Source organism: Kryptolebias marmoratus, linkage group LG1 (assembly GCF_001649575.2).
Source record: "Kryptolebias marmoratus isolate JLee-2015 linkage group LG1, ASM164957v2, whole genome shotgun sequence".
Taxonomy (NCBI): Eukaryota; Metazoa; Chordata; class Actinopteri; order Cyprinodontiformes; family Rivulidae; genus Kryptolebias; species Kryptolebias marmoratus.
In genome coordinates this window covers 25,224,053-25,246,764 of record NC_051430.1, presented here as the reverse complement: position 1 = coordinate 25,246,764, position 22,712 = coordinate 25,224,053, and the positions used below count along the sequence as shown (strand labels likewise).

Genomic DNA, 22,712 nt, shown 5'->3' with positions numbered 1-22,712 from the left:
CTCCCTCCGCCTGCTGCTGTGTCACTGTCCCGCTGCGCCGTCCACACGGGGGCGCTGTTCTCCCATTTATCACCACAGCGGGGGCCGCTTTTCCGCTGTGTTTTATAATAAGGCGTAAAAAATGCAAAGGAAATCAAGATTTATTCAATCAAACAAATAAATATGAAATTACAACATATATCCTTCACGATAAAAGCTGAAGTTTTTTCAGAGCTCATCAAAATTACAGCAAAATACTAAAGCTATTATGTGTTCTCGGTTAAAAATAAATAAATAACAATGTACTACTATTAAAGCTAGTTTCAATAGATTTAATATATTCAATGCACACCGGAATAAGACTTTTTTTCCTTAAAGCAAAGGAAAGGAGAAAAATTAAAGAGATATTTTTGAATTCAGCTTATTTATATTGCAGCAATTCACAATAAGTCATTTGTAATTTCAAATCAAATTACACTCAGTACATTCCAGTAATAACATGACAAATCCATGCATAGCACATTATGAAATATTTATCTAAGAGAATGAGCAAATTGGGTTGAACTTTCATTTTGTTGCAGTTTCCCCCAGCAGAACCAGAACCAGGCTCAGGACTAGCAGCTTGGGTTTGAGAGGACAGGAAAGAGACGAAGACAGCAAGTGGTCCAGGTGTCGTTTCTATAGGAAGAAAAACAAAGACATTGTTTATGATCAAAATAATTACAAATACAAACATGGAGGGCAGAGCAATCAGAAATCAGAAAGCTGCAGTCTTTCTCTCAGGCCAACAAACGGCTCTTTCTGGTTGTGTTTGTGTTTCAGAGTGTCTGTCTGTGGGTTCTGTCCGGGTTCTGTCCCATAGAGCAGACGGAGAACAGGTCAGCACGGTGCAGAAGCAAACCGGCTCTCAAACCTGGCAGGTCGCTGAGGTAAGTGGATGGAAAGAATAATACGCCTTCACAGGAGGCTACTTTAAGTTTGAAGGTGAATGGAAGCACCAGTTTCTGACAGACTGATTCTGGGAAGTAATGGGCTCGTTTTTACGGTGAAGCTCCACAGATTTATTTTATTTTATTGTCGTGCTCATGCTCCAACAACAAAACAAATAAAGTAAGAAGACACTAGTTCAACCAAGCAAATCAATCATTTTAATATTTATCCAAAACTACAGGTTTAAATTTCTTACTGCTTTGTGATCCGAACACCAAACTGGGATCTTTAACCACTTCCTACATTTAGATTAATTAAAAGTCTATCAATCTTTTCATGCCAGAGTTTTAAACTAAGTTCATCTTATGTTGAAAGAATGACAGCATTTAACCGTTTTGGTCCAACAAGACCAAAACATTATCTTTCACATTATCTGTGAGCAGCTGGAGTGTGTGTTGTGAATGACTCTCAGCTACTACCACACCAAACTTTAGCACATCGTCTGTGAAATCCACTGAGGTGGAGACATTTGTGTGTTTTCTAAGGTCTGTTAACTGTGGCAGCCATCTCAGATTGGGTTGAGCTCAGGAGTTAATTACCTTGAGCAGGTTTCAGTGGTTGATTGGATATTTTGCTAACAGTAAAAACAAACACACAGAATGGGCAATAATGGCAGCGAGTGATACGAATTGCTTCGTTGTCCTGACATGAGCGCAGGCGATGTGGCATTTAGTGGGTTTAACTTCTGTTGCAACAGATTTTGAGAATCCTTAGAGCAGCTTCGGCAACAAAAATGTCAGCAATGTTAAAAGATAAAGAAAAGCAGACTCTTTCTGCGTCTCAGAATTCTGCTCATGTCTCTTATCTTTAGAGCCCAGAAGGGGTGCGTTTGCCCCTGTGGTTGTAGAACCGTTACTTTCTTTTAACCATACAGACATTTGTACTTTCTCTTTCGGTGGGTATGTGGCCCTCACACGCTCAGGCGAGACCCAGCGAGGAACCTAAATATTGTGCACGTACTGTAATTTCAGTCAGGCTGCACGTGTTTAAAAAAAAAAAAACCCTCCACACGAATCAGCATCAGTTACTCGGATCTCTGCGGCAGCTCTTTGCATCACGTTCAGCAGAAAGGCTGTGATGATAATCATACTCTCAAAGAGCGTTTCCTGAGATGAAGCAACGACAACCACCGTCTCAAAGCTTACTGATGCTAACGAGTGAATTATTTATAAACCAGGGAGTCGGATCGGCTCGGATCACCTCATCATTTGAACTCCAGTGCCCTCCTGAGAGTCACACATCTTTATAAGCACAGCACTATTAATACACAGGTGCTAAAAATAATAAAAGTTATTTTAGGTGCTGCTGTGTCCCTCACTCTTACTCTCCTCCTTTGAAAAAATATGATTTAACTGTAAGTGTCCTTATTTAAATCTGAACAAGAAGAAAAGATCAGCTCAATTTAGAGTGACGGATTTGCCTGTTTGATGATTGTTTCCAATATTTCAAGTGTAAACATGGTTCAGGACGTCTCTTTCCTTTCGTCTGGGACAAAACTGACTTGATGTAATAGTTTAAATATTAGAATCAGTTTGTTAGAACATCTTGGGTAAAACACCTTGTTATAATTAGTATTCGGTGTGTGTGTTTTAAACAGAATTTAGAAATTTATTTACAGCTCGGTCAGTCAAAGGAATGAGTGTCTGTCACTCCTGGGACATCTTTTGTCTCACTTTTTACTGTTTTACTTGTAAAATTTCTGGAGAGTTAAAAATTAGTTTCATACAAAACAAGAGTTAGTGGTTCTATCTGTTGTGCCAGAACAAATTTTAGTTATTAGTTACTGTATGTTGACACGTACACTTAAATCAAAAAAAAAAAAATCAAACATTTGAAGGACCAGACACTTTTACATGTTTCTAGACTGTGTTTGAGGAGATGTTCCAAATCAGAAAACAACAAGCATGAACTCCAGGGAAGCTGCATGTTTACAGAGGCAAGAATAAAACTAATTACAAAAACAGACCTGTGTCATTTGCAGGAGTAATTAGTAAAAAAACGATGGAAATGTTTAAATATTTAAAACTCTGCAGTAAGTTTAACAGATCTGGGGAAAGAAAACTCTGTTTAAAGGGAAGAATAAAGATTAACCTTTTCAGTAATTCTTACTTGCTGTAGTTCTTTGATTCTGACTGGATTGAGGAGCTAAAGGCTAGTCTGAGCAATCAAAGACCAAAGTGGATTGTTGCTGTCTTAAAACAACTTCAGTCTTCAGTCTCATAAGAGTTCATGAAAAGCCTATTGTCTAAATCAGGGTGGTCGTCCCTGGTCATGGAGGGTTACTATCCTGCATGTTTTACTTGTTTCTCTTCTCCAACACAGCTGATTTGAATCAGTGGGTGATTAACAGGCTTCTGCAGAACAAGAAGAGGTGATTAAACCACTGAATCAGGTGTGTTGGAGCAGGGAAACAAGGAAAACCTGAAGGATTGTAGCCCTCCAGGACCAGGCTGGTCTAAATCTTTACACTGCTGTCAATTACACACTATGATTACCTCCATAGAGTTTCTTTATTTTCTACAAGCGCAAAAAGCGGCAGAAGCAGCTAGCTGTACCACTTCTGGCACAACCTGGGGCACGACGTTCCTGCTGGACAAACCACGAAATGCAAAACTGACGGTGGTATAAACATCTGCAAACTAACGCTCACACAACCCGCAGTGAAACGTTCGAAGCTGAAGCTGTTTCAAAACAACCCGCAGTCCTCTCTGGGCTGGGCCTCGCTCAGACTAGCCTTTAGCTCATCGGTGTGGTCAGAATTAAACTCCATTTCTTCATGCCGAGGTCGATCAAAGTGCTAAGAAATTAATTGTTCGATTGCCACAGATCCCTTTAAGTTAGTTTTGATAGATAGATAGATAGATAGATAGATAGATAGATAGATAGATAGATAGATAGATAGATAGATAGATAGATAGATAGATAGATAGATAGATAGATAGATAGATAGATAGATAGATAGATAGATAGATAGATAGATAGATAGATAGATAGATAGATAGATAGATCTTGGTGTAAAGTGCTGTTCATGTCTCTGTTTGAAGAAATGAGTGAAAGCTGCTCAGCTGAGGGGTCCGGTGGCTGATGTGTGTACACAAAACAAAACAGTGTGTTATTGTAGTGAAGACCCCTTGTGTGAGTGAGTGGCCCCATTCTTCGACCCAGTTGGATGAGCTAAAGCTGATGAATTGGCAGCCGGCCACAAAGAAGGAGAAGATGCTTTCCTGTGAGGGTGCCCTGTAACCTCCCCCCTCCCATAAAACGTGGTCATTTAACCAGTCCTTGGATTGAGCTTGTTGTATGAGAAGAATTAGATCCATATAATTCAATAAAATCTATCCAAACGCTCCTTCCTACCAGTTTCTTCACGTAATTAGGTTTGGCTCCTGTGGCCTGAAATAAGACTTCCCTCCCAGTCCAAACAATCGTGAAGCCACTACGCGGTTTGCGTCACTCTTTAAACACACCCGTGCTACTACGGCTCCATTGAACTTCGCCACGCCCCTTTCAACGTAAACAAACGGAGGCTTGACCAATAAGATCCGCGATATATCAGCCGATGATCAGATGACTGAAAGGAGAAACTATTTAAATGTGAAAGAGGCTGATTTGGAGCAGGTTTGCACATTTCTGGAGCGGGACTCCTGGAGGCGCAGCAGCCGGTTCCTTCTCCTCTCTTTGTCGCTTCAACCCAAAGAAAGAAAGGAACATTAAGGGGATTTTTTTTTTTTTAAAGAAAAAGCTCCCCGGCAGGTTTTAGTTGCTGCTCTCTCGTCTGTGACCAAGAAATGAATCGCGCAGCCTTTTTACTCTGGACTTTCCTGTGTTTCTGTGCGTCCGCTGTTGGAGAAAACGGCGTTCTGAAAGGTGGGCTGGCTTTTGTTCATTCATTCATTCAGTCCTTCATTCATTTCTTTTGTTTCATTCTAATGAGTTGCAACCAAATGCAGCTTTGAATATTATCTTACTTGGAGGGAAAGAAAATGTGAACATTTTGCTCCAAATTTACGCTTTTCTCCACTTTTCCGAAATGATTGAATTGGGCTTTTTTTTTTTTTTTTTTAAATTTCATATTAAAAATAAACGTGTTCAGAGCAGCCCTGAAAGCCGGGGGTGGATTTGGAGGCTGTCTGAGTGCGACGTGTCCTTTTTGGGGAGCTCACGGCGCGTCGCCACGTCTGTGGGAACACTTTGGGAACCCATTCCGCTGAATCCGCATTTAGGCGCCGAGTTCAGCTGGAGCCACCAGCCTGTGGGGGGCCAGTCACCACAGGCTGGTGGGCGGACTGCAGGAAGACCAAGCTGGCTCTAAACGAGGTTCAGATTGTGGAGAATTTGCCAAATTGGTTTCCTCAGAACCGTCACGTTTGGTTTGCTTTCAGTCACTTTCTGCAGGAGGTTACATTAGTTTGTGCACACAAAGATCCACCCTCCTATTCATCTGACCTAATCTCACTTATGACTCATGGGCTACACCTGTATCAGGTCTGTTTGTATTGGCCTGCCTTAATTGTCTGTTCTAAGACAAATTGTCATAATTTTAGTCTATTTGTATAAAAAAAAAATCTAATCAGATTTTACATTTAACCTTAAGTGCTGCTTCATTTACTGGCATTAGTCAAGCGGTGTAACTAGTTCTGGCTTCAAGTCTGAAATGTTTGGCAGTAATTGCAAACTGCAGCTGTGTGCAATGGGAGAGGAGATGAGATGAGATGAGGCTCTTGGCATTTTGGCTCAACTTTCACTCATCCAGTATTGTTGTAGCAGATGTTAGCATCATCTGATGCCTCACAGATGAGCTTCAATTACTGATTGTCACTGAAATGATTTTTCTTTTTTTTTGTCAAATGAGCCAAAATCTCATGTGGTGCTTCATCAGTTTAACATGGTTACTTTTTGTGTCTCTTAGGTGAAGATGATGGCTTTGAACTGTCAGATGACAAGGATCTACAAGGCTTGATAAAGTACAACATGAGGAAGAGTCTGGATCTGGAGCAGGAGGGCTGCTACCTGCAGACTGGCAAGAAAGCGTGTTTAGAGGAGTGCAACTTCAACGCCACAGCCAAGACTTTCCTAATCATCCACGGCTGGACGGTACGCACCTGCGCCGAGTTGTCTCATTAATGGCTCGACCTAATCAGCCCCACCTTTAAGATTAGTTTGTATGAGTCCTGACTCATGATGTTTTTGTTTTGTCAGATGAGCGGCATGCTTGAAGGCTGGATGCACAAGCTGGTCTCTGCAGTGATGCAGCGTGAAGACGATGCCAACGTGGTGGTTGTGGACTGGATCCCCCTGGCTCAGCAGCTTTACCCTGATGCTGTCAACCACACTCAGGCTGTTGGGCAAGACGTCGCTGGCATGCTCAACTGGCTCCAGGTGTGTTCAGTCACTTTCACCCAAACACTTCCTTTGACTGTCTGCAGCCACTAAAACTGAATATTAAATAATGACGATGCCTCAAAAGGTTTTCTGAGGTGTTCTCAGAACTCTACTAACTCTATAAATGCAAGCTTGAATTAAAGTGTTCTGTAAAGACAAGATGTTTGCATGCTGGACAGATGCATGACTTGATGCTGAGAATCAGGTGTCTAATCTGTTCTTGAAGGAAATTACAGCAGGAAGTTGAGGGGAAAATTACATTTCATGCCTCATACTTTAAGCTCTGCTTCAGTGTTTGTTTCTTCCTGCCTTGGTACAGCTTGTTTGCCGTTTTTGTAGCAGTTTTCATCAAATAAACCTTGTATTTAGCACATTAAATGACAATTATTTCCATTTAAAGCCTAAAACTACAATGTAATGCTTGAAGTCTCACTTGTATGTGCACCCAGTCTAAAGTTGTAAAGTTTTATTTCAGAAAATATTCTCTGCATGGAGGGAACTTGTCAGATTGTAGTTTAACTGAGCTTGGCTCGACTGCAGGCATGACTCGATTGGCTGTAACTCAGGATTTGTCCACTTTGTGGCAGCTGCTAAAACAAGTTGTTCGTTCTTGACCAGGACGAGTTGCAGCTGCCTCTGGAGAATGTCCATCTGATTGGCTACAGTTTAGGCGCTCATGTCGCTGGCTATGCAGGGACGTTTGTCGACGGGACTATTGGCAGAATCACTGGTAAGATGGGTTGAATCTGAAATCTGCCTAAAAAGAAGCATTTCAAGAAGTTTTGTCTTTAATTTTTTTTAAATTTCTTGTAGGTCTGGACCCAGCAGGACCCATGTTTGAAGGTGTAGAGGAGCAGAAACGCCTGTCACCAGATGATGCAGACTTTGTGGATGTTCTGCACACATACACACGGGAGTCTTTAGGTGTGAGCATCGGAATCCAGCAGCCAATCGGGGACATTGACATCTATCCCAACGGTGGCGATGTGCAGCCTGGCTGTGGACTCACTGATGTGCTGGCAGTGGCAGGAAGTGAGTGTTTAGAGGCAGTCCCAACTGTTTAAACATGTTGCAGCACATGTGCTTTATCTGTAAATCTACAAATTTGTTAATCTTTCCAGATTTCATGGAAGTAATGAAGTGTGAACATGAGCGAGCAGTACATTTGTTTGTGGACTCTCTGTTGGACAAGAAGCACATGAGCTTCGCTTTCCAGTGCACCGGCCCGGATCGCTTCAAGAAAGGAGTCTGCCTTAGCTGCCGCAAGAACCGCTGCAACAATATTGGCTACAACGCCAAAAAGATGCGCAAGAGGCGCAACAGTAAAATGTACCTGAAGACACGGGCTAACACACCCTTTGGGGGTAAGGAGCAACAATGAAATGATGCGGACATGTGCTATTTTACCATGTGCAAACCGAAGCCCCTTCAGTTTTTACAACCATGAATGTTAACTACTGAACACTCCCACAGTAGATTAATATTAGTTTTTCTTTAAGGCTACCACTACCAGATGAAGATGCATGTGTTTGACAGGAAGCAGTCCAGCAACACGGATCCCACTTTTTATGTGAAGTTGTATGGTGCCAGTAGTGATACAGGAAACATCTTTATTGTGTAAGTTCTAAAGCTTTATCAGCCCGCAGAACCAGTTTCTCATAGTGTTCCTGTGGTGATGATGCATGCAGATACCTGCATGTTGAGAAAAACCAACAGCTGTGACGCAAATTTAACTTGTTCATATTGACACTTTAAAAGTGTTAATCACAAATGTGGTGCAGACTTGAACTGAAAAAAACAATTGTATCAGTTTCTGAACACAAATCGGTTATCAAAAAATACTGGTTTGTATTTCAACCTATAACCCTGATGTATGCTCCCTTTGTGCAGCCATGATGACCCCATCGGTATGAACTTTACCAACACCTTCCTGGTGTTTACCGAGGAGGACATCGGTGACCTGCTGAAGATTCGTCTGACCTGGGAGGGAGAAAACGAGTCTTTGAGCTCTGTCTGGAAGCACATCAAATCCTCTTTCTGGAGCTGGAAAGCAAAGTCTGACAAACCCGTGCTGGAAGTTAGACGACTTCGTGTGAAAGCAGGAGAAACGCAGAAAAAGTAATCAAAGAGGCCAAATCGACACTGACAAACCTTTTGATTAAAAAAAAAAAAAAAAAAAATAATAAATTGCTAAAACTTTTCTTCTTCCTTACAGGTTTACTTTCTGTGCACAAGACCCTTCAAAAACTGAAATCTCTCCAGGGGAGTCGATAACTTTTGTAAAGTGTCGAGATGGCTGGGAAGTGAAACCAAGAAAACGGTACAAAACATTGTTCTTAAAAGATTAATTTTTAAATTTGGCATCACAGTACTAATCTAGACTCTGCTCACCAGGCTGGCCATGTAAAATCCTGGCTGAATGATGACCAATGCACCGTCACCACGGGTGGACCTGACGTGGATCAGGGAGGAGCGGCGCCGTTTCATTTGAGCACTTTCGTTGGATTAACCGGCGCACTGGGAGAAAGGGGATTTTTCTGGACTGTGGAATGTTTCTTCAGCTGATTTCTGAGGTTCTGTCTAAAGAACACAGGAAGGCTGAAATGGTGCTTAGGCTTGTGGTAGCAGTCAAAGTTGTGTTGAGGCTACTTGACAGGTTGGAGAACGTTCCTTTGCATGAAGTAGAATGCAGATCTATGCCAGTGGACAAATCTGCAATTGTAATATGGTACTGTACCTTTTTTAAAATATTTTATTTATGGAAAAAAAGCATTGCAAGACCAACATAATTTAAATCAGCACATCCCATTATGAAGCACATGTTTGTTCCATATGCAGTATTTGTAAATTTATTTCTGACCAAGAATTCTTTCTACTGAAAGATTCAGATTACACTGTGGGCTGTTCCGTTAAACTTTTACAGAGTGTTATGTGGCTTATTTTGGGGTGTCTGTAAATATTGTAAATAACTTTTTGGAAATAAAATAAAGTCAGTTTGTACATACTCTTGCTTTGTGTTAATTTTTTAAAGTGGTTAAATGCTCCTAGCTGTGGCTATAATTTGCTTTTAAACTCACAAGTAGCTGTATTCAACTTGCTGTCATTTCTGAACTGTAAAATGGTTGGGGATGCAACACTGAGTGAACTTCAGATTTGAAAATGCTTGGTGACACTGAAGATTATGAACACCTTACCTGTTGACTTTATTAAACAGCCTCTGCTCAAAGAAATCTAAATTCAAACTGGGCCTACAAGGGTGAAGACCCAAATGGGTTGCCCGCTTTAAAATAACTTTACAGGTTTTTACAGTTAAGGAAATGTCAACATATTTGTGGGGTAAATTGAATAAACTTGTATGCAAGTGGTAACAGCTAACAGTTGCATTTTGTGTGTAATGTAAAGTTGAAAGCATAGAGGTCCATAAAATGCTAAAAGTTTAGCAGTTGGTTTGTTCTAGTCATAAAATTTCTAAAACATGCATTCATGTTTCCACAGAGCCCCACTTCTAAATGTCCAAAGTAAGTGTTTATCTTGAACTCTTGACATGAGTTATTCTACATGCTGACCTGAGATCAAGGTTTTCAATTGAGATGCATTTCTATTTTTCTTTGGCTCCCAGTCAAATTCAGAATTTTAAGTTTCCAACATTAAAAGCTCTAAAAACCAAGCACTCTTATATTAAAGATCTTATTGTTCTATATTTTTCTAACAGAGCACTTTGATCTCAGACTGCAGGTTTACTTGTGGTTCCTAGAGTTTCCAGTAGAACAGGAGGCAGAGCTTTCAGTTCTCTTGTGGAACCAACTTCCAGTTTCTGTCCGTGAGGCAGACCAGGCTTAAGACTTTCCTTTTTCATAAATCCTATAGTTTGGGTTTCCTGAGTTATCCTTAAGTTTTGCTGCTATAGGCTTAGACTGCTGGAGGACAAACTGACCACATTTCTTCAGTCTGGTATCTTTCCTCTCTCTACTCTTCACATTTATTAGTAGTTATTGCTGTCATTAACCTGTTTTTCTTCTCAAAGAAACTAAACCTGGACCAGTCGTTCTGTTTGTCTTTTTCCTGTACTCTTTCACCTAAGCCAGCCGAGGCAGATGGCCGCTCATCCTGAGCCTGGTTCTGGTTCTGCTGGAGGTTTTTTCCTTTTAAAGCAGGGTGGTTCCTTTCCACTGTCACCAACGTGCTGCTCAGGTTGGGGGGATTGGGACAAAGTCAAGACTCAAGCAATCTGCTGGTTTTCTGCGATAAATTTAACTAATTGGCATTTTATAATGTACCGCATGTGAATGTATTGTATTGTGATATAATTGGAATGCACTGACTGTAAATGGATTTTTTTTTTAATTTTTACAGTGCCCTAAGACAACTTTTGTTGTAAACTGGCACTGAATAAGTAAACTTAGCTGAATTGTACACATATCTGTTCTGCATTAGTTTACTTTGTCTTTACTTTCATGGAATGATCTACCAACATGTAAAAATAATCAGACTTTTCCTTGTGCCATTGTCAGCTTAGATTTGAATTGGTCATCCAAACTCTTTGATTTTCAACAAAAAATTACCTTTTGATTTACACAAGGACTGTTGTCAGTAAAACTTGTGTTCTGGGTGGATTGTGTTCGTCATGGCTTTCAAACAGTTATTATTGGAAATAAATAATCCATGTTTGTTTTAACAAGAAGAGATCAATTTTTTTTTATCCTTTTTGCAAAACTGGTTCCTGCGAATATTTTGTCACCTCATCCTGCTCTGCCCTGTCATGTTTCAAAATAGATTCCTGAAAAGGAATGTTTTCATGTCTGACAGTTAACATAAGAAAGATGTATGTTACTGCTGTGGTAGCTGTGTTTTCTTCTGCTTGTAATTATATTTGGTTCTTTCTCTTGATGTTATACAATGTAGATGACATATTTGACAAAAAACAGACAGATGTCTGCAGGAGGCAAAATCTGTCTGTGGCGCCTCTTTACTCAACATGCAAACCATTTGCTTTGGTGATTCACATTTGTTTCATTGCTGTTAGTTGGAGTATATTAACTCCTTTCAGTTTCCTAGAAAAAAAACATTGTTTATTCACTGTCTGGTTCTCCAGATGAGTTTTTGTTTCATTCCTGAATCTTCCGTTTTTATTTGTCAGCAAAAGTCAGAAAAAGAAGAAACTTGTTGTGACTCGGGCACAAAGTTGGAACATTTACAAGTGAACTATATTTAAACATGGAAAAAACAAATCTTTTGTGGTTTTAAAAAAAGCCTTCCAGAGGTGTTAAACTGCCTGGAAGCACAGAGACCACAGCTAAATGCGCTTCTGTCCAGACTCCAGATTTTATGGGGTCCAGGGTTTAAGGCTGGCAGTTTTCCTGATCATTTATTGAACCTGTTTTTCAGACCTGCAGGGGATTTCATTTAAAATCAGAGACAAAATGTATATTTTTAAAAAAAGCTTCCACTTTGGTTCCTAGTTTGATATTTTTGTTCATGGACATCCATCACAAGGACTGAATAAATATTCCTATATATTTGTTTACATCTGTGACAAATTTGAGAACAGGAGACTGTTTTTGTTTGTACCACTCATTCATGACGTTTTATGACCTTTGTCATCTTTTTATCACATCCAAAACGTTTAACTAAGATTCACATTGATGCATTCTCATTCCGTTTCAGACGCATGCACTTTGACACAAATAGATGCAATCTCTTATCAGATGAAACTTGGGATGACTGAGGACTGTCTTGTAGTATCAGACTGAACTTTGGCTGAATTATTTTGCAGTGACGAGACCTGGACAAGTTTGTGGGTCAAAATCTTCCACAACCCTACCCCACTTGTAGTAGATATTGGAGAAATGCTCCATTTTAGTCCAATTGACACCCAACACCTTCTTCATTAATTCTGTTGTGAGCACTTTGGATCTCAACATAAAGACACTAACAGTTTATAAAGCAAAAAGAACACCATATCAGTAGAAACTGCAGGTTTTAACTGTCGCCCACAAAACCAACTGGAAGCATTAAAAGCTAATCAGGAACTTTGGAGATTAAGGTGACATATAAAGTTGACTGGGGTGTGTTTGCTTCTTTCTTCTTACTTTTTTCTACCATTCATCAGCAGACACTGTTTTAAGGAGAATCAAGTGTTTTCGGTTTTAAAGGATCTTCTTTTTTTGCAAGCCTGCGCACGTTTCTCTTTAATAAACGCCAAAATTCTGGGGAACTCCGAGTGCAAAAATGAAACTTTGCTGACAAAGCAAACAGCATCAGAGCTTGTAATTAGATATTTCAGTCCGAAAGACAACAGTACACTCTCAGAGTATCCATTACATAAAATTTACCTTTTGTGCTAAAACCTGATAGAAAAGCACTGAATAGAACATATAGATTTGTGTTAAAACTAGAATATACTGTTGGAACTGTCTCGTTAGATGCAATTTCATCGAATGTAAACTTGAAGAGGTCTGCTGCCTGGTTGAGCTCAGTCTTGGTATCATGAAGCTCTTGTTGCAGTTTCTTTATGGGGTCCCCCCCCCCCCCACCGCCTTATTTAACAGCAAGTTTTTTTGTTTATTAGTTTCTGGAGTGATAAATGAATCCCAGAGGCAAAAACTGATATCAGAGATTACATCGATATATTAATCAGTGATGTCAACAGTTGCATCACTCATGTGTCTCTTTAATGCAAATATCCAACCTGTTTTTAATGTTCAAAGATCCACAACTACTTTATCTACAAAGTTGATAATTTTTACCAAATGATGGCACAAAATAAAAAGGCAGGAGCATCACCAGTTTTATCCTCAGTCCTTTGTTGTTGCTTTTTGCTTTGTTTTGTTTTTTCGCATTGTGATAATGAAACTACTGCAGCGTTCCTTGAAAAAAGAATGCACATCACTCGTCAGCTTGCATGCCAAAGCTTTAAACCAAAACTTTGCACTCAGAGTATGTGTTGGGGATGACTCTCAGCTACTATCCCACCAAGTTTTAGCTCAAAATCTGTAAAACTGACTGAGTTGTGGCTATTCGTATCCTTACTAATGTTGATTTGCTGTCAGTCATCCAGTGATTATTTTCCCAGTTTCATTAAAATCTGTCCAGATATTTTGCTAACCGCCCGACAAACAAACCCACACTTGCAATTACATGATTGCCTGCCTTCCTTGGCAGCGGGCAATAATTATTCAGTTATGTAGCTGAAAACCACAAATGGGTGAAGGAAGTCACAGCTGTTTCTGGTAACTTCAGTTTGCTCGAAAACTTCCTGTTTGTTCATTTTTACACCCTTGTGATCTTCCTCTTGTTCTGAACATGCGATATGGAAAAAGAAACAAACTGTGAACTGTATTCATAAAAACAAAACTGGGGCTTTGGGCTGCAAATATGCAGAAATGTCTGTGTAGATTATAAACAATAATTATTTTCAATCAAGCCCAAGTGCCTAAAGGTCTCATTTACAGTTTGTTTTGTCTTCACATAGCATGTTTGATCAGGGAGGCTTGATGTGTGAATACTGATTCAGCATTCTTATATCAAAATGTTCAGCTCATTCAGGAGCTGGGTGCTGTGTCTTTTGGTTTTTGTAACTTTTATACTTTTCAAAAACTTAATTTTCAAATCTGTAAACTCCTTTTTGTTTATCGTTAGACAAAGCAAAATGAACGACATAAAGCTGCAAATTGAACGTTTTGAGTGTTTTTTTTTTCTCAAAGTTCATCATCCGGCATATCAGACTGGTTACTGTGCCACAGGACAAGCATTTCTGTGCCCCTGGTAACTCCAGAGACACGTGCTTTGCAGATTACGGGGCGGCGGCGCACACGTTGCCTCACGGCGGTGGCTCAAGAGGATCAGCTGCAGAAAGTGATGGTGAAACTGGGTGGTGGTCACCTCGTATGATCCCAGCGGTCCGTGCACACACTGATCTTTGATTTAGAGAGACAAACAGCCAGCAGGTCGGTGCATAAAACCTCCGGGATCTGACGGAGATTGACCTCTCAACAACCACAGCTTTACTTTGTGAAGTAAGAGGTCAGCTGAGTGGTTCTGACTGGAGCTGAAACAATAAAGTCACATGATCTCACTGTGTTTAAAGGTAGAAATGCCTTTAGATTTTCTAGTACAATTAGAGGGAAAAAGATTATATGAGAATTAAAGTTTTGTTTTAACAATAGGTTATTGTCTGCTGCTGTATTTTGATTGCAAAGATACCAAAACTGCTGTTCAGAGCAGAGAAAAATATAAGACAAAATATAAGAACTAAAACTGAATAATATAATATAAATATTATATACTCGCACAGTGACTGCTGGAGATGGGCACCAGCTGTGCCTCCACCTGGAAAGGAACAGACAGGTAAAGAGAAAGGACAGATGAATTACTTATCTATATGTGGGTAATTTTCCAGCTAGCCCACAGCTTCCATCACCTCATGCGTCAACATTAAACACCACTGTTATTGCGTCACACTTGTTGCGTTTTTGTTTTTTCCTCAGCTGTCCATGTTGTGTTGGTTTTATTATACCAGGTGAGAGGTGAGTGAGCTGCTCAGCTCAGCCACAAGCCCTAAGATGGAGCAATAACTTGTTAATCTATTATAAAACTTTGACAGGTAGATAAACAAACAAACGGTTTTAGGTTGTGCAGAACGAGGTCCGGTGTCGTCCTGCTGACTTTCAGAGAAAAAGAAGTTTAACTAGATGAAAATGTGCCATTTCAAACATCAAATGAATGTCTGCATCACACATGTGGACATCAGTCAGTTTATTGGCATCGTTGCACCTTTATAACCATCATGCGGACTGTTACACATCTCACTGATCTCAGTCTGCAGTTTTATATAAATCGAAGCCCAGCCATTCCTTGAAAAAAAAAAAGCACATCGCCAATCACATTTCACGCCAGAGTTTGGAGCTAAAAACTTCTTATAAGACGAGAAGGGACAGAGTTACTGATGTTTTGGTCAAACCTTGTAAAGGGCACTGTGTGCAACGCAACTTCATGAGATATTTTGGTAACAAACAGAGAGCGTTAACTCCAGTAGTTAGAGGCAAAGTTTTACACAAAGATCCAGTGCAACCAGTTAGCTTTCAAAAGAGAAGCCAACACAACAACAAAATATGTCACAAGACTTGTGAGTTCTAGCTAATTTTGTGTTTTGTAAGCTTAGTTGACTCTGATGGCCATCTTGAATTGGATTGACTCTAAAAGTTAAACAGTTGTAGATGTCTCCAATGATTGTCTTCAGAGAGTTTAGATAAAAATCTATTGTGTGGTTCATGAGATATGTTGCCAACAAACACAGGCAAAAATATTATTGCCTTATTATGGCAATAATAATAAATTCAACTCATGATGGAAAACAAGCTTAAAATATTATGTTTTACTGAAATCTGATCCCTAATTTTTATGATCTAAATTTATATTATGTAGAGGAACTCCAACAGTCACTTCAAAGCTCCTTTTTTGGAAATATCTAATTGTAATATAGAAGAGTAGCACTCTTCTATAAAAACACTTATTCATTTTCCTTAAAAAGAATCTATTTCTAATTCACATAAAACCTCTGAGAGTTTGTGGGTGGTGTATTTCTCTATAAAACTTTGGGTTTATTCTAATGATTTACAGTCATTATGTGCCATTTCCTGTTTTGTGCAGTTTTTTCTCCTTTTTGAAAAAAGCTGTGATGTCACACATTGATATCGGTATGACTTTTAACCGTATTTTGAAAACCAAAACAGAAGAAGGTGAGGCTGAGAACTCATTCTTAAAAGCTGCACACTCAAAACAAAATATCCTGCGGGTGTTTTTTTGTTTTTTTTCTATTATACAGAAAGAGATCTGATCTCGTAGATAAAACACTCAATAAAACTTTTTCATAAAAGTGGCATTGATGTGAAAAAGGAACAATCTGACACAGTATGTAGAGTTTAACCAGTCATCATCATCAACACCAAGCTTTAACACCTTTTTATGTTTTTTTTTTTTTGCTTCTCTCTCGGAGTTCCTTTTAAAGTCATAGATGAACAGTTTGATTGAGCGAGGCTTACTTTAGTAATAAACCTAAAAAAAAACTAAATTCCCAAGATGAATTTTGTGTTTTAAATCACTCTCGATGTCTGCACTTTGACCCCTCTGAACATTTGTGCTTTCACACTTCATACTTTTATGGATTGTCCTTGATACAACACCAATACTCTAATTATCACCAAACGTTAAAAGGCTGATGACAATGTTTTTACCACAGCTTGTGTGCAAATGTGTTTGAGTGTTTGTTATCAAAATAAGACATAAATTCATGATACTTGGTTGTATATCTACAGCTAATTAACTTTTGGGGTTAATCTGATTTAAGATGGCTGCCACAGCTAATCACAACAAACACAAAAATTGTCTCAAAGGTTTTACAGATGTTGACGTGAAGTTTGATGGGGTAGTAGCTGAGAGTCATTCGCTCAGCCTCTATTTGAATTTCCAGTCTGTACGTCAAAAAGATAGAAATCTGTCAGAACCAAGAATAAGATAAGCTGATCTGGTTCATAACAACAGGTTGCAAACAGTTTGGTGGCAGAAAGTATCGTTCGTCAGGTTTACAGAAATAATTTTTTTTTTACAAGAACTTGATTTTTACTTTAGAAAGTTTCCCAAAAACGGTGCCGTTTCCCTGTCACTGATTTGGAATCAAAATCACAGTGATCTCATGAAGTTTAAAGCTCTCTTGACTCTGAAACATTTGTCTTTGGGCTCACTCGTTAATCTCGCTTCAAACTTCAGCTCTGAGGTGAGACAGTTTCCTGATATTCAGGTTTCTCAGCTGCTCAGGAAAATAATCTGACCACAAAACCCACCCAGTATATCCTGTGCTACCGTTACAAAACAAAGCTCAGGGTGCTCATTTGTGTCATGAACTGTGTTTCACTTATTTAATAGATTTTGTAGGTTACCAGTCTGAATTTGTCTTTTTATCCATTGCTGAAAGCTCATAACATTAGTAATCTGACTTTCCTCTTATGTACCATAGGACACATTTTTTTGAAACTCTCAGAAATTAATCATTTAATGTACATCTGCAACTGACGACCCCCACAGCTAAGTCACCTTAGCAAACAGATATTGACCTAAAACCTAATGTGGTAGTAGCTGAGAATTGTTCCCATCATCCCAACAGCTCTGTCTGTCTATTAGCAAAATATCTCTTGAGTTACTGGACAAATAATAATGAAACTCTCACTTACCTCAGTCAGTTTTACGCATTTTAACCTAAAATTTGGCGTGTTAGTATCTGAGACTGATCTCCATCACACATACTGAGCTTTTATAGATCATGCAAAGTATTTATTTAAAACATTGGCATGGAATATGCATTCCATCAAGGAATGCTAATTTCATTTTAATCCGATTTATCCTTTTAAGGTTGGCTATCAAATCCCAGCTGCATAAAAAAGAATAATAATCATGGTGATCTCTCTTGCAGCACTATACTAATGAGGTCATCTTTTGACCTTTTGCTTATAATATGTCAAGTTAGCAAAACTTAATGTTTCTTTTCACTTTCTCTTTTAATTGCATGCGTCATCAAGGTTCATGGATGGAGTCTGATATGGTTTAATAGGTTTTACTGCTTTTATTGGTGCCTGTTTTTTCTGCTTTATTGTGATTGTGATTTATGCTGAAACACTCTAAATGAGCCTAATCTGTGTGGAAGGTTTTGTTTAGCACCAATACTTTAAGTTTAAACAACACAACAGTACCAGGTTTCTATCTGGCAGCGTTTCAGGTCATTTTGCGATGATGCGTTTCAGGTATATGAAGGTATTTGGCTTTGATGTCACATGATTTAGAGATTAATTTATACTGTAGATCAAACATGGATGGGCGTTCACCGCTCAGATCCCACCTCAAAGGGAACTTCACTATTCATCAGAGCTACTCTGCTGCAGAGAAAGGCTTTATCATTAATCTTTTAATACCATGTTTAAAACTATTTTACCTCCTTGGAGAAGATGGCAGGGAGCATCAAGTTCATTCACATGTTCAGCATCCTTTTTTTCCAGTAAATTCTTTGCACTTTAGGACTGTCTTGCTGAAATATGCAAGGCCTTCTTCGAAAAAGAAGCACAAATTCTTCTAAAACCTGCATCAGTGGTGTCTTTACAGATGTGTAAGCTACCAATAACAGAAGCACTAATGCACCCCTATAACATCAGAGAGGCTTGCTTCACAGCCTTCTGGACTGTGTGCTGACAACAGTCCAGAAGGCTCCTCTCCTCTTTAGTACGGAGGTTTGAGATTTACAAATAACTGCATTCTGTTTTTATTTACATTTTTGCACAATGCCCCAACTTTTTCTGAATTGGAGTTGTAAACGACAGTCATAATAAATTGAGCTGAAACAGAATGACCTCTGAGTAAAACTCTGAGATAAAAGAATTAAGATTAGGGGAAAAATAACTTAAGTTTAACAGAGAAATGAAATGAGAGACTCTTGATGGAACACAATCTGCCGACAACCTTTCAGCTATTGTTAAACAAGAGAAAGAGATGATAAAAGGAGTATTTGCACCCAAGTGAATCAACTGTCATGTCTTTAGTTAGGCTGATTAAATGACCAATAAGCAACAATCAAGTAGTCAAAGAAAATACTGGGGAAACGTTTTCAGTCAATTAACCAAAAATAAAACCTGATTTAAAAGAGTCTTGAGACAAAAATAGTAGCAATCATCATGGATATAAATCAGCATCTCCAAAGACAAAGTGTGCTTTACAAGCCTCTTCTGGTTCTGTTATTGTGTTTGTCTTCATAATGGCTCATTACAAATGGAGACAATCTGAGGCTGAACTGAGCCAGTTCCACTGCAAATATATTCAAACACAACAAGAAAGAATCACAACTTTTAACGAGATTGATTGTGATGACGGGGAGCTCGGTTTAACGTGTAGATCCAAAATCTGCACAACATGTTCTGCAAAACACATCAAATCACCCAGTAACCCCTCAGGCTCTCTACACAAAGTTTTGATTTTTCTTTTTCTTTCAGCTGATACCCATCTGTATATCAGAGTTAGTGAAACTGGTTTCACATAGAAAATTTGGCATGAAGGCTGTTTTCTCCAACCAAAACATTTCCCTCTGGTATTTACTGTCTGCATAAAACTGCTCTTAATTTTGTGCCTTAATGCCAACAAATTCCTCCTTAGGCTTCAGCTTTATCGTCAAACGAATAATCAGTTTAGCCTGGGGCAAAACTAACCGGATGAGCACCCAAACCAGATGATAAGTTTTGTCATGAAAGGCATAAAAACTCAATTTAACGGCGCTCATTACGCGCTCCTAAGTAAGCAGTATGGTTAGTGTGTTTGACACATTTTTGAATGTTTTGGAAACAAGCATTAGCTGTAACATGGGGATAAAAGATATTACAGCTTCTACAGAGTATATTTTAACACAAATTAAGAACTTTTTCTCATAACGATAAATATGTAGGTTTATTAAATAAAACTTAAAGGCCTAGTAGCCTCTTTGAGTTTCAGCCTTTTTGGTCAAACACTGAAAACAACACTCTCCACAAACTCATGATATTGCAGAATGTCACACTCGAATGACTCTCATCTACTACTACACCAATGTTTAGCTCAATATCTGTAATACTCCCTGAGTTTTAGGCATTTTTGTGTTTTCCAAGATTACCTGGCTGTGGCTGTCAACTGGAATCGAGTTCTTCAAAAGTTAATCAGTTGTAGATGTCCTTCCAGTGACTGCTTCCCGAGTGTTTCATTAAGATCTGTGGGTCAGAACAAGCTCGATGTGGAGAATAAGAAAGAAACTCTCATCAGATTGCAGCCTTTCTTTAAAACATTCACCGAACTCCTCTGATCTTTAAATGCAGGCTTTATTCCTGTAATAGTGCTGCAAAATTGCCTCAGTACAGTACAGTCACTCACATTTGTTTATAGAAGAACTACAGAAGAGGTGCACGCTCAAATGTTTCCAAGGCAAGAATTTATCTCAGGTTTAGAGCGTGACTGGATGAAATGCTTACTTTGCAATGTGATTCTGCTGGTGTCCACACTGTCAGTGGAATAAGAGAAAATGGCCTTTGTTTGAAATGCTTGAGCTGGACGTTGAGCGCCCCAGACAGGTGGATTTTGTGTCCTTCCACAACCTAAAGGTTACATGACAGCTGCTGAGACACACCCATGTAAATTATTAGATAAAAAAGGGAGTTTATTCTCAGAATTGTGATGATTAAAAAGAACAGAATGAAGAAAAAGGTTTGGAAATGGCTTCAGTGAAAAGGAAATGTTCTGATTCAGCTTTTCTCAGCTCTAAGATATTATGCTCATCATTACAAAGTATGAATTTTCTGATAAAAATGGCTTTAATGATCTGAAAGCAAGTCTTTCTATCTGGAAATGTTGCAGTTTGTAAACTGAGCCATTTGTACTGTAAGAATATTAAGCCTCAAATCACCTTTTTGTGTCACTTCATACGCTCATTTCACATCATCTTCTCAGGGGTCATCCTCCTCCAGCTAAGTCTGTCCTCTGTGTCCTCTGTCCTCACTCTAACTACTTCCATGTCCTCTCTAACTGCATTCATATATCTCCTCTTTGGCCTTCCTTTTTGTCTCTTTCCTGGCAGCTGCATCCCTAATATGCTCATTGCACATAAGGTTCAGTATTTTTCTGGAAAACAGGTCATGTGTAAGAGTGAACAAGAAATTAAAGAGTCCAAGACCAATAATCTCTGTGATGTGGCTTTTACGCCCAGTAAAGCTTACTTTAATTTTTGTTTCTAAGCCCAACTTGGTCTCTAATAAAACGCCATCCCAGGCATGATGCAATGGATTTTATTGTGTCATCAGAAATCAGGAACTTACATTATACGTATCATGTGCTTTACAGTTTTAGTAAGAAAAGGAGTTCAGGAACAAGTGACTGAATTTTTAAAAATGCATGTTTTTATTTGGAAGACATGGCTGCAGATTTTGCAAATGCACGAGCTGGGTGTTATTTAAACACAAAACTGGTTTATGAAAACTATACATCCTTAGACAGAAATAGATAAAAACCAGAAAACCACTTTTTGGTTTCATTGTGACTTCATTTCTCCAAACTGTCATTCAGCTCTTGCTCCACCTTTGTCTTCTCTGAATCACCCTGTAGAGCTTCCTCCTCTCAGGTTACTCTCCCATTTTAAGGTCTTTCTTTGTGCAGCTTTTTAGGTTTTATTGTGTGAATGCTGAGTCAGCGTTCCCATTATTGGTTTTTATTATTTCTGTACATAATTTGGAGTCTAACTAGATCTGTATGCTTTGTGCTATTTTAGGGGCTCATACATCAAACTGTTGAACTCATTCAGAAGATGGATGCTACGACTTTTAGTTTTTGTAACTTTTATTCTTTTTTAAATATTTAACTTTATCTTTGCTCTTTTTGTAATCTGCTTCAGCATACTTGCTCCATTTGTCCTTTAGATTTTTACTTTTAGCTGCCCTTTTGCTTCTTTAGCTGTTTGCTAGCGTTCTGCCCCTTTTAGTTTTAACAACTCAACTTCAGCTTCTTCAGCAAATTTCAGCAATGCCATTCAGCACTCAGCGTCCACTCTGTATTTTTGAAGAAATTACAATTTCTCTGGTTGTAATTTGCTCACTGAAACTATTTTGGGGCTTGGATTTTGGATTTAATACAACAAAGTTTACTGTAATTTCAGGATTTTTTTTTCTCCTGTAACTCCTGAAGCAATATTCCATGATTTTATTCCAATGAGCTCCTTCCAAGAAAAGCAATTTTTTTAATAAGAGGAGCTCACGTCTCTGTGTTATTTCCTCCTGATATATGGGGATGGAGCACATGAGCTCTGCTGTGTGTTGTGATATTCTGTGGGACTCCGTGTTGAGTTAGAAACAGAAATACCTGCCTCTTGGTTTGACATGGATTATGCAACGGTGTCATCTGATAGTGCGCCTACCTCAAATTACACTTCGAGATGGACATATGCGGACACATGTGAACTTAAACACAGCTTCAAGCCTCTCGGCTGAGGTGAATGAGGTCTTTTAACAGCACACGCTGCCAATCAGAGCGAACTCCAACACAGACACGAGCAAAGTAGACAAGAGATTTCCCGCAGCATTGTGTATTTTGTGAATGAATGGGCAGCAACACAATGGCGTGGCAGAGAAACTCAAGAGACAAAGATGCAAAAGCTTTAAGAGTAAAAAAAAAAGAAAAGACTGTGTGAATGGTTCAGACCAGCAAATGGTTCTGCCTCCTGGAGCTGGTTGTTACTCATAAAATCTGATTCCAAACCGAATTGGAGATACTTAAAAAAAAAAAAGAAAAAAAAAAAGGAGGAAGCACGTGTTCAT

The 22,712-nt window shown here is 39.0% G+C and overlaps 1 protein-coding gene across 1 annotated transcript; it reads left to right on the top strand.

Annotated features, from left to right (window-relative positions):
• Positions 1–4,577: 4,577 nt before the first annotated feature.
• On the top strand, positions 4,578–9,355 carry lipg (lipase, endothelial). Its single transcript, XM_017412240.3, has 10 exons — positions 4,578–4,836; positions 5,879–6,063; positions 6,169–6,348; positions 6,970–7,081; positions 7,165–7,383; positions 7,473–7,715; positions 7,851–7,968; positions 8,242–8,469; positions 8,567–8,671; positions 8,746–9,355. The coding sequence occupies exons 1-10, from the start codon at positions 4,758–4,760 to the stop codon at positions 8,756–8,758; spliced, it is 1,482 nt and encodes a 493-aa protein (XP_017267729.1). The 5' UTR covers positions 4,578–4,757; the 3' UTR covers positions 8,759–9,355.
• The last annotated feature ends 13,357 nt before the right edge of the window (positions 9,356–22,712 follow it).